Here is a 13,026-nt window from a genome sequence, read left to right as displayed (position 1 = left end):
CGATATTTTATATTGTTAATCATTATTACTACACATCCTTTATGTTTGTCACTGGGTTTTGCAAATATCTAACCAAAAAAAACTATTAAAAACTGATTGTCAACTTGGATAACACAGTATGCATCATTTAAAAAGTACAGTACATGTAAAATTGGTGGTGCGAATGGTAGCGATATGTAACCATATTTTTTGTAAACAATAGATACGCTAAAAAGTTAATTCCTCAATTTCACAGAGATGTAGTACAACTTTAGTTGAAGGTTTTTTTTGTGTCTGCAGGGAACGATCTCTTCCTGGTGGCGGTGCACGAGCTGGGCCACGCGTTAGGCTTGGAGCACTCCAATGACCCCACTGCGATCATGGCCCCCTTCTATCAGTACATGGACACAGAGAACTTCAGACTGCCACATGATGATCTGCAGGGCATCCAGAAGATCTATGGTAAGACCTTCTATGTGTCTCAGGCCTACGGGCAGTCGACATTCATACAGAACATTCGAACCTCGTTTCCTCACACGTCCCTGATCATTAGCGGCGTTCGCTGAGAGTTTTTGGACCTTGCGGATGTAACAACATAACATTTTTTGCATTGACCTACATTGAAGGAGAGTCTCGAGTCCAGAAACAGAATATAAAGAAATGAGGGTTGGCTCTTTTGGCCTGGGCCAATCAAAACATCAGGGCCAGTCAGGAACACGCTGGAAACCAACTAGTTTACTATAGCAACAGCATAGCAATGCAATACGTCAAGTGTTGTAAATTAATTTTTTTTTTGTTAATGTAAATTCAAGTATACTGTATTATTTTCAGACTAAATAATTATATATAAAAAAGTTTGGTTCCCAAATGAGATAACTTAATTAAAATCAACTAAACTGCAGTTGGTTTGTTTTGATTTTAGCCATAACTAAAAAAATAATGCTAACTAACTCAATAAAACATCAAAAAACATGATTTTTGGAAAGATAAAAAAAGGGAGTTATATCATTTTGGAACCCAACTCTTCATATGTGCTTCTTTTATCTGAAAATTATACAGTATACTTTCAATCTTCTTTTTATGTGCTTTAAGTATACTGGAAAGTACATGTTTATAAACTAAATATTGGGCCAAGTTAGTCCTAGGTAATTACATAGTACAATTAATATTATACTATTACTAGTTCTTACTACGTAAAGTATGTGAACTTTACTTATTTTGTTGTATAATGCATCATGGCACCACGTTTTTTTTTTACTTTTTCATTAGAAAACATTCTACTTAATTATTTTTTTCTGCCACACCACCCCTTGAACGTTTGGGAAGGGCATCGTTCCATGACCCCCGTTGACCTCTGTTTTTTGGTCATCTGTTTTCCTTCCCCCCCACCCTTCTTTAATCGCAGCGGGTGCGTCACCTTTCTACACACACAAACACAGGATGAGCCTATAGAGACCGTACAGGGTGGAGATAGTCATGAACCTGACCCGTGTAGCATGTGCACAATATTTTTTTAGGGATGAACGATAGCACTTATTTTAATTCTGATCATAATGCCGGGTATCCCATGAAAGTCACTATTAGTAATATTGATACCAATATTACGAAATTAAAGAGAAAAAAAAAAAAATGTTTCTCGAAAAAAACTGACTGCAGATTTGAAAATGTTTTGAATACCAGCCAATATTAATATCATTATGAAAGTTTACATTTACATACAACATTTAACATTGTGTAGTTTAAGTTTTATTTTTACTTTTATTTGATTATGATATTATATTATCCATCCATCCATCCATCCATCCATTTTCTACCGCTTATCCGAACTACCTCGGGTCACGGGGAGCCTGCGCCTATCTCAGGAGTCTTTGGGCATCAAGGCAGGATACACCCTGGATGGAGTGCCAACCCATCGCAGGGCACACACACTCACTCATTCACTCACGCACTCACACCCTACGGACAATTTTTCCAATATTATATTATCATTCATGGTAAATTATAGAAATTTATACTAAATATACTTATATATTTATATTTACATACATTTTTATGTTTGGATCTCAGATATTCTCAATGCAGCATCATTATCAAATGTATCAGTAGTTCAGGATGGTTTCCCCCTTCCATACCTTGTATATCCATCACGCGCTCTCTCTCTCTCTCTCTCTCTCTCTCTCTTTCTCTCTCTCTCATTCACTCTGTGTTATGTAATGTTGAAGGGCTGTAATCTGTGCTCTATTTTAAGAGATTTCATTATAGACAGTAGCTTCTCACTGCTCTTGTAGGCGGCTCACATCACTAGATAGATAACTCTCTAATCCTTCCATGCAGCGCTCCTGATTCATTCCTAACATAATGCGTTTGTTTCATTTAATCACCTGTCCTTTCAAATCCATAAAGGTTTTCTTGCCATCACGTCTGTGGGATCATAGAGTCCGACACTATGCTCTATGTTCAACACTTTGAAGTGTTCAGCGTGGGTCAGGCATCTGCTTTTTATGTTATAATGAGTCAACTGATTCTTTCTCACAGTCTCTTATCATTCATTTTCCTTCATGTCATTCCAAACCTGTATGACTTTCTTTCTTCTGAAGAACACGAAAGAAGATATTTTGAGGAATGCTGGTACCCAAATAACACTATCCCCAACTGACTTGTACTTTATGGACACAAAACCAAACTCAGATTATATTTTTTTGTGATTCACTGAAGAAAGATTCATGTCTCTGCTTGTTACTGTTGAAAGACTCTAAAATAAGTGTTCGACATTTTCTCTCCAGGACCTCCAGATAAACTTTTTCATCCCACGAGACCTCTACCCACGGTCCCGCCCGCCCGCTCGCACCCTCCCGTCGATCCACGCAAACACGACAGACAGACTCGGCCCCCTCGAATACCGACCGGCGACAAACCGATGAACCCGAACGCTAAACCAAACATCTGCGACGGTGACTTCAACACACTAGCCATCTTGAGAAGAGAGATGTTTGTGTTTAAGGTAAGATAAGAGTTTCTTATACTTCTGTGGAATTTCATTTAGTTTATCTGGATTATTTAAAGGCTGATTTTTACAAAGAGAATTCTTCTGAAACAATAGGTTAAGTTCTTCAGCGTCAACAACTCTCTGAGTCACGGTTCTTCTGTCGCTATGTGTAAAGAGCTCATTTCAAACATTTCTCTTGCTTTAACTGAGATCTGGCGGTCTCAGCTGACAGAAAACACGCATGTGGCGGCCGCAGGAAAGAACACCCTCTGTGTGCCTGTTCTTCTTTTGTTCTCTAAGTGGGCTGTGTACAATTGAGCTTTTCTTGGATAGCTGAACTTGAAAGTCTCCATCAGTGAGCTCTAAGGGCGACTTTGATATCAGACTGCGTAGGACTAAATATTTGTAATCAGTGTTTGGATGACAAGGTTTGAGGATTTTTTGTTTCCGATTAAGATTTGAAGACGCCTTCAAGACCTCTCAAAACGGATAAGGATGACTTTATTTGAATAGGGAAATTACACAAAAAGATGATTTCAGTGAAAAATCAATCCTACAATTTCCAGCCTCTTTACGCCTGCTTTATCATTCTCATAGAATAGAGATGGTGCCTTATTGTGCAAACATACATTTTTAACTTACCATATGCCATTTTGTTTAAAGGGGTGATTCACACAATGTAATAGAAATCATATGGGTCCACATAATGTATCTGTGAAGTTTCAGCTCAAAAACACCACAGATCTCACACCAAATAAATCTGTATTCTAGAGTCTTCGACCTTTCCAATGATACATGGTTTGTCATGATTCGATTAGAAATTGCATACACAATATTGATACAAACTTAGGTGTCCCTATACGGAACGGGTGACACTTAACAGGCTACGAGAGCGATTTCTGAAGCGCTCGTTTTCTCAAAGGCTTGCAGATGATAAAAGTCTGTTTTTCATGAAATCACCCCATTAAATATTACAATCCATGACAAATCCATTTATGCATTGTTTCTATTATTTGTGTTGAAAGATCACATGTTTCAGTCCTAATTGTGATACAATGCGAGATGCAGGGCAGAATACGTAACGGTTCATATATACACCAGTCTGTGCAAACTGTGGTGTATACAAACCTGTAAGATCTACCTACAAATGACTTGGCCATTTATAGATTCCAGTTCCTATTAGATTTTCATGAGAAAAGTATTTTAACATAAAGTACATGTATCATAAGCAAGGTCGTGCTTATAATATCGTAGCCTATTCCTGAAGTGTTTGCCATGGAAAAAAACAACAATGGCGACAAAAGTGTATCGTGCAAAATGAACCGGGAAAGAAAGTGACTTGTGGAAATGTTGGTATAGTGGTTGAAACCCCCTTAACCGTTGTTTAAATCACACATTTAGTGAATTTTGCAGATGCTTTTATCCAAAGTGACTTACAAATGAGGTAAACAATGGAAACAATTGGCACAACATAAGGGCATCAAAAAAAATAAGCCCAACTCAAATAGCCCACTACAGTATACAAAGCTAAGGTTTTATTATTTACGGATAGAGAGAGTAGAAAAGAGATAGAAGTCTGAACTAATCGGTCTGGTTTCGACGGAAAAGATGTATTTAGACGATTCTTAAAGATGTCCTAAGAATCTGCTGATCTTGTAGCAGCGGACAGATCATTCCACAAATGTGGAACAGATCCAGAGAAGGTACTTGATAATGATTTTTTCCCTTTTTGGAATGACACAACAAGACATGGTTCATCTGAGAACAGGACAAGCCTTCAGGAGATGTGCACAGAGTGAGACTCGGTGTGTCTTTGAATTAGAGCACAACAACCGTAGCTGACGTCCCTGAGGGCCAGAACAGAGATTTATTCTGCTTTCACTCAACACCCAGCCAATGTTTTGTGTATATTTTTCAGGTTTAAAAATAGATACGATTCATTCGTCAAACATCTTTTTTATTCTTAAAAAAAAACCAAATTCTGTCCGACGTTTAAATTTATTTCAGTTGAAGAGAGGGTTTTCACTCGAGCTCTAATCGTGTCACTCGGTTTCCAATCCCCCGTTTCCCAGCAGATGTCTTCGGGAAAACAAAATCTATCTTGAACGGTGTTACATTTCGCTCACGCTCTCTCTCGCTCGCCCGCCCTACACTGGAGTAGTCTATGACCGTAGCTAGACAATAACACAAACGCATTTCCACAACGTAAATCTCTGAAAGTCTTAACTACGCTCAAAGGTGTCTCCGTGGAAACGTCTGTGTCAGCTCTCTCACCTCAGGGATGCAGACGTGAGATATGACTGGCTGAAAGATGATGGGTGAGATGGTGTGTTTGACTACACAACCAGTCAGTCTCACAACCGGAGAGATTCATGATCTACAGGGAAGTTTAATAAGAGATTTATTCATAACACACAGATCAAAGATATCGGTTGTGTGTTTTATTTGACCAGTGCTGTTCTCTGTTTTTGTGTTGTGTTGTGTTGTGTACCAATGAATCAGTACAGTTAATGAACCTGAAGTAACATAGTATAGTAATATAGTATTTTTTTTTCCAGTTGTGAAGCCAGTTGATGTTTTCAAGTGTACTAAGGATAATGTGAAACTAAGGATTCTGCTGTACACTGGATCTTATAAATAAAGTGGTTGCTGATTAATTTTGTAGCTTTAATTTAGTTTAAATGCATTCTTTTATCTTCCTCTCTGGAGACCTTTTATTATAACATGATGTAATTTTAGTTTTATGAAATGATCAGATTTAGCTTCTAGATTTGCTCAGCTGGTGTCTGAACTCAAAGGTTTTGTTTGAAATACAGATCTAATAAGTTTTTTTGGTGGACTTCGACTGTTCTAATGAACTATCCGTCTATATTAACACACAGCTGTTGTAATTTTATTCTGTGAGTGTCTGGCTTTGTGCTTCTTCTGTTATGCTGTTTGCAAAAAGTTAAATCTGCTGTGTGCAGTATGGGTTCATCTAAGCCGGAGCTCATAGGGAAGTCTGCAGCCAAAAGGGGACTCAGAGACTTCTAGAGAAGATTTGATAAGACTTTCACTGAGTAATATTTTAATAATAGTTTGCCCGGAAAATTAAATTATTTTGCCTGCACAACAAAATGCTGTCTAAACACAAATGATATTTCAAAGTTTATCAGTAAAACAGGACTAATTTTCAGGAGTTTAATCATTTTTCTCAGTCATGTTATAGAAATTCATATATAGTCATTGTGCCTCTGTCTTCTATCTCGCTTTTGTCAATGCATGTGGGTAGTAGAGTTTGTCAGTTAGAAATACTGTTTGGTCCAGTGACAGATCTGCTCTGTCCAGTCGTGTGAGGAGAGTTTTTAAGGTCCTGTGAGTCGTCTATAGACTATGTATCATTGAGAAATCGAGCCTGATCTCACAGCAGCAAACTCTCAACCTCTCCAGCACCACACTGTTCATGCTTCTTTCATCTCATCACTCCTCCATCTTCACATGAGCATCCTTCTCTTTATTATTGGCCGGTTGTTACAGTCAACTGTCATATAACTGAGCTGAACCTCATACACTCAGCATGCTCTCTCTCTCTCTCTCGCTCTCTCTCTCTCTCTCTCTCTCTATAGCCTATATAAATATATATATACGGTATATCTGTTTTCTGAATTTACCATTAATAGTAATGAGGTAAAATTATCATTTTTTTTCATTCTGTGATCTATTGAAATCATTTTTTCCACATTTCAAATATAAATATTGTTTCTATTTGCATTTGTTTGGAGAAACAGTTCAAAATAACTTTTTTTTCTTTAACTTCTTTATTTTTTCAGACCTTAAATATGAAAACAAGTTCATATTCACTTTCAAACAATACAACATGACTTGGCTATTTCAACATGTATTTCTACATATAAGTTCAAAATATGTTTTTATGTGATAACCTCGAACCCCCCCCCCCCCATATGATATACACGAAAGATCTGAGTTCTTCCATGATATATTCATTTTTTAACTGATTCTAACTTACATGCAAAACATTAGTATTGTTTCTTTGTAGTATTCTGCAAAACATTGCATCTTCTGTTATTTTGGCCAGTTTGTCCCATTTTCAATTATAGTTTTGTATTATGAATTATAATGTCTCTTTAGTTTACAGAATGAAAATTTTACTTCAAGCGATATTTCACAGACAAAGCTAATTTTCCTCATCTTTTACTCACCCTCAAGGCATCCTGACTGAATTTGACTTTCTTCTTGAAGAATCATGCAGTCGGGGTTATAATACCACGTATTCTACCGCATGGGAGTGAGTTGTCCTTCATCATTTGCCGGAAAAACAAGCCTCATGTTCACGTACAGCCGAGGGATAAAGGAAACTGGACATTAATGTCAATAGCACACTCAATATGGATATTTCTCTAAACAAACGCATCGATTGGCTTCAGAAGACCTTTGTGAAGACCACAGAGCCGCTTCGAACCGTTCTTTGATGGATGGATGCACTTTTTGGAGCTTCAAAAAGTCGACACCCATTCACTCCCATTCTACTGCTTGGAAGTAAAAGAATATGTGTTAATATAACTCTGACTGCATTATTCTTCAAGAAGAAAGTCATATCCAGTCAGGATGCCTTGTGCTTGAGTAAAACATGAGGACATTTTGTTTTGCCTGTGAAATATCGTTTTAAACATATACCCATAACTAGTAAATTCAGGAAAACTGTGATCTCTTCATTTTTACCATAACTGCATATGTAGCTATGTATACATATATACATAAGCAAGATCTCTGAAGCTATATGCCTTCTTCGTGAGAAGCAGACTCGGTATTAGGTTCACTTAAATTCACTGAAAACCTTCCTCGTCTGCTCTCAAATCTGATTGGAGTCTCATTGAGTCTGTCTGGAGGGAGGGTCGGTCTGTCACAGCTCTGTAATACTCCAGAATCCCTGTCAGCTTAGCACCACCCACATGAAACTGTTTTTAGAATGGTAGAAGAAACCATTTTGATACCACTAGATGTACTAAACCTCTGACCTTAATAACCAGACAGCCTGCATCTCCATTTCTCCAACTCTACTGATGCTCTCGGTCCTCTAAAGCTATATTTAACTCTTCACACCTTCATGTTCTTCGGCTAAATTTGAGATTTTTTAAAAACAGTTCACCCTGTACCAGATAACGATTATCTATATTTCCGTCGCAGCCTCCGAGGTAGTCTGTTAAACCGGTGTGAGTCTGTGGGTCACGAAAGGTCATTTTTCCTTCCTGAGTAAAATATTAATCTAGCATTTAGTGTGACGTGTCCCATTTCTTGCTCCGGCTGAAATGGGACACAACAGTCTCAGAATCCGACGATAATGAAATGCAGATGATTGTGGAGTATCCAGCGAACAGAAGGTTTGCTGTTTGTGTAAAGGTCACTGCTTACTGTCTGGGCTTCCCTGTAATTAAACAGTGTTTGCCTTTCTTACTGAAGAAAGATCTGAGAGGGATGGATGAGGAAGAGGAGAATGTGAAGTAGGAGGAAGATCTCAAAAGTGAGAAAGGATATTGTGGATCTTTATCTTTCAGATTTAGATGTTTTAGATTTATGATGTTTTCAGGGCAGTATGAGTTAAGCAAACTGGAACAGTTTTTATTATTAACGATCTTTAAATGTATTTAAAGTATATCGATAAACAGTCTGTTGGCTTTTTGTGGTTGCAGTGTAGCAACTTACCACGATAATATAGAATGTGCAGTCACAGCGTTTCATACCCTTCTCGTCCAACAAGTCAGAAATGTTCATTTTTATGAGATGCTTAAGGCATTGCGATGCAGAACAGCAATAGGAAGTTATTTTTGGGAGAGATGTTTGTAAGGTTATATATTTCTAAGAATATTAAACAGTAGCGTGAGGACTTTTATCAGCAGTATTCCTTTTATTTAAGTAGAAGTATCAAAGGAACGGCACAGAATCTTGAGAATGATGTTTCTGTAATCGAGTACAAAATGCTGTCTGGGGGGAAATGGGAAGAATTTGCATAGCTCTCCCGCTGAAAACGTACCATTATGTTTCTTATTGGAAGACAAAATGAAAGAGGCCCGTCCGCTTTAGAGATTGATGGTCAAATTACATTTTTCTTCAATTTGCTGCAAAAGATTAGTTGGAAGAAGCAGTTCTGTGGCAGGAGAATAATGAAGGCGTTTTCATTGCAGATTCATATACTATTCTGAAGCTTGATGCTGCAGATAAAACAGACGAGTTAAGTATTTCAAAACTAAAACTAATGTGTGGGCAAAAGAAAGATACAGGTATACACGTTATGTTCAAGAAAGTTGCTCTGGGACTTTGACCCACAAGTGCTTCTTTGTGAATTTGATGAAACATCTTGAGTAGACAAATGCTTTTTCAGTCATGGTTACTTTTAAAAAGCTGTAAATGTATTAACTGTTCATATAAACAACAAATCGGTGTGGAACATAATAAGTTTATCATTGGGCTTTATTATATCTCTATAAAGGAATTCTCCACGTTTGCCTACAGCATACTGTATCTAGTGTTTACAATACATAGCCGTAAAGCAAATCTTTAAAGACTTGTGTTAATGGACTAGTTCATCCAAAAATAATAATCTGTCATAATTTAGTCACCCTCAGGTTGTTTCAAACCTGTGCACATTTCTTTGTTCCAATGAACACAGAGAAATATATTTGGAAGAATGTTAACAATTTTTAGTTCTGGGACATAATCCACTACCATAGTAGGAAAGTAATTGTTGAACACATAATAAGATATTTAGAAGAATTAAGGAATACAAAGAGTTCTCTCTGAATGTAATTCTTCCTACCATGTTAGTCAATGATTTCCCAAAACTGAAAATTACTAACATTCTTCCAAATATCCAAATAACTTTTATAGTGAAACCGTTTCTCTACTCTTTCTCTGAGTTGATGTGCCGAGTTGTTTTTTCGTTCTCTGTGTGCAGGACCATTGGTTTTGGAGGGTCAGGGATAACACCGTGATGCCAGGCTACCCCATGCTCATCAATGTCTTCTGGAGGGGTTTACCACCCAGGATTGATGCTGTGTATGAGAACAGCGATGGCAAATTTGTCTTCTTCAAAGGTAAGACTATTAAACATTAGATTACCAAAGCGTTTGTCAGGGCAGTATTTGTCTGTGCTTCGAGATTCTGATGTGATGAACCTTTTTGCTGAGAAAATGTATGTGTATGTGAATTGGCGGCTTCAGTTTCAGGATGTTTAAAGTTTATTTGCTGAATATACTGTTCGGGAGACTGTGTGAGCATCATGTGAGTTTTCTTGTTAGCAAATCTCCGTGTACCACTGTTAACCAAAAATGGAAAACATTTCATTATTTATTCACTCTCAAGATGGTTACAAACCTGTTTGACTTCCTTTTATTCTTTAAGACTCTATAACCTACTACACAATAATTTCAAAATACATTTGGTCTTGAATGTTGTGTTAAGATGAAAGGTTTGGTACATTTTTACCTTGCGAATGTAACATAATAAAGCATCTTAAACATCTTAGTTTTTTAATCTAGGACATATCAGACCTGAATTTACAGTTTTTCTTTAAATTGTATCCTTCTCAGGGGATGAGAGAGATGAAAATATCTTAAATGGGGAGAAAAGGTTGAGCCAATTGAGATAATGATTACAAAAAACACACAACAAACAAACAGGGTCAGTGTTGTTTGGTTACCAATGTTCTTCAAATATATTCTTTTGTGTTCTGCAGAAGTAAGAAACTCAAACAGGTTTAAAATGACATGAGCGTGAGTAGAAGAAAAACATTTATGTTTGGTAGTAAAAAAATAGCAAGTAGCTCCCGGGGTCTTCGGCTGAAGCCCTGTTGTTTTTACCCTGTGCCCGGTTGGCAAGGGCTGTTTGGCACAGAGAGAGTTTGACCTCGCTAAGAGGGCCATGAGAACGACTCGCGCGACGTGAAAGGCATTTCCTTTTCCAGAGGAAATATGAGGGACCTGTCCTCCATTGACCCCTCAGACTCCAAACAAACCATGTCAACCCTTTTAACCCTCTATGCTGTCGACATCACAGAGCGTTTCCTGAGCTTCTCGAGTCAGAAGAGGCACTTAAACACATCTTAAAGTGACGGTATTAACATGTCAGGTCTGAGTAACTGTGGCAGATGGACTGCAAAAGGCTGGTCACGCTAATTAAAAGCAAACAGGAAGTGGTAGAGGTGTGAAATTGAATGTTTGTCTTAGCTGAAACGGACATTTATCATGAAATGATGTCAATTTGGGGAATTCGGAATCACTTACTTCAGTCTCGGATTATCAGCAATGATGTAAAAATTTCTCTGAAAACTATATTTTTAAACTGTATACATATGTGTTTGTGGTTTGATATTTAATATTTAATATTTATTAGGGCTCCAAAATATATTAAAATATATCACAAATATGCTTAATCGCAAAGCCAGAGTTATTATAGTTTTATTTTATTGTAGTTTTATTAATATCCTGAATGAGCTTTTAGTACTTATGTGCTTTGGTCGGTTGTTATTTGTTTGTTTATATTAATTTTGCTAAAAAACAGAAATATTTTGATAGTTAAAGTTTAAGGAAGATATAACCTTGACCATTACTGAAAGATTTGAATACCTCAAAAGGTTGTGTTTAGTCAGTTTTAGGAGAATACAGATAGCAGAGAGATGGGAAGAGGGATGCTTTCTTTTCTCAGAGGAATGTGAAACGTGTTTATTATGTATTTTCAGTTGTTTTTTATTTTTGGCTACGTTTATTTTAATATAATTCATATAGACTTTTTTAAGGCATTATTTTATTGCATATCACATTATTTGGAAAGTCGTGGCATATCTCATTTTTCTTAAGTATCATTAGAAAATATTCTAATAAATCAGAAAAAAGTCATTACAAATATGTATTTGCTATTAAATTCCTGCAAAAATAGTTGTAATAGTACCACACTGTTTACACTTTTTGGAGAAAACATAACTACAAATGTTTTACTTGCATATTAAGCTGATGTTAAAGATGAGAAAGTATTTCAACATTAAGAGAAGACACTTTAACTTAATCATAACACTTTTGTACTCACAAGTCACACAACATTAGTCTAATGACCCAGACTTAATGGCTAAACAAAAGCGCATTAAAATCCTTACAGTATCCTTAGTGTTGCTTAATTTTATAATGCGCCTAAAACCATTGGAGATGGTGAAAACGTGATGTATTGTCCAGCCTGGTATGAACAGAAAGTCAGAGAGAATTTATAAAATCCCTAAAAATATATTTCTCCCATTCACCATCTAAATCTGAACATTATAATGATTTCCTCTTGTGTCTATTCTAGGGAGGCAGTTCTGGGTGTTCAAGGACACAATGCTACAGCCTGGATACCCCCAGGACATCTCAATGTTTGGAAACGGCATGCCAGAGCAGAGCATAGAGACAGCCGTCTGGTGGGAAGATGTGGCAAAGACTTACTTCTTTAAAGGAGACAGGTATGTGCACAGAACGAGTGTTAGTGGGTGTGTTTGTGTATGTGCGTTTGGCCGTGTGTGTGTCTGTGCATGTGTTACTGTGTGTTTTTGTTACCGATGCTGTCCATTTATCTCCGTGCAGGTATTGGAGATACAATGAAGAAAAGAGAACAATGGATCCTGGTTATCCCAAATCCATCACAGTCTGGAAGGGTGTACCGGATTCTCCTCAGGGAGCGTTTGTGGATAAAGCCAATGGTATGAGCCTGATTATTTCATTTTCAATGTGGTTGGTTTACCCAAATATCACAAAAAGCATAATTAAAGGGATTGTTTTACTAATTATTCGCCTTCATGTCCAAACCTGACTTTTCAAACATCACAGGCCCCCATTGACTTCCATTGTATGGACAAACGGAGACATTTCTTTAAATATCTTTTTTCGTGTTCCACAGAAGAACGAAGGTCAGACAGGTTTTGAAAAGACACAAGGTTAAGTAAATGACAGGGTTTTAATTTCCGGCTGAACTATCGGTTCGGAATAGGAAATAAGCTCCATCTTCGCCCTATTTGCATTCTGTCCATAAAAAGGTTATAAAAT

General features: G+C 37.1%; 1 protein-coding gene across 2 annotated transcripts in view; it reads left to right on the top strand.

The window, feature by feature from the left end:
- Positions 1–13,026, top strand: part of LOC130413281 (matrix metalloproteinase-16-like) — a 42,882-nt gene that overhangs the window by 25,173 nt on the left and 4,683 nt on the right. For both annotated transcript variants that reach the window (XM_056738372.1, XM_056738371.1), the window contains 5 exons: positions 280–441; positions 2,763–2,980; positions 9,915–10,053; positions 12,296–12,446; positions 12,568–12,683. In XM_056738372.1, the coding sequence (XP_056594350.1) occupies positions 280–441; positions 2,763–2,980; positions 9,915–10,053; positions 12,296–12,446; positions 12,568–12,683 (786 nt within the window). The remainder of the gene's footprint in view (positions 1–279; positions 442–2,762; positions 2,981–9,914; positions 10,054–12,295; positions 12,447–12,567; positions 12,684–13,026) is intronic.

The sequence above is a fragment of the Triplophysa dalaica genome, chromosome 23, assembly GCF_015846415.1.
Source record: "Triplophysa dalaica isolate WHDGS20190420 chromosome 23, ASM1584641v1, whole genome shotgun sequence".
Classification (NCBI taxonomy): domain Eukaryota; kingdom Metazoa; phylum Chordata; class Actinopteri; order Cypriniformes; family Nemacheilidae; genus Triplophysa; species Triplophysa dalaica.
Note: the sequence above shows the minus strand (reverse complement) of the source record. Positions and strands in the feature narration are given on the sequence as shown.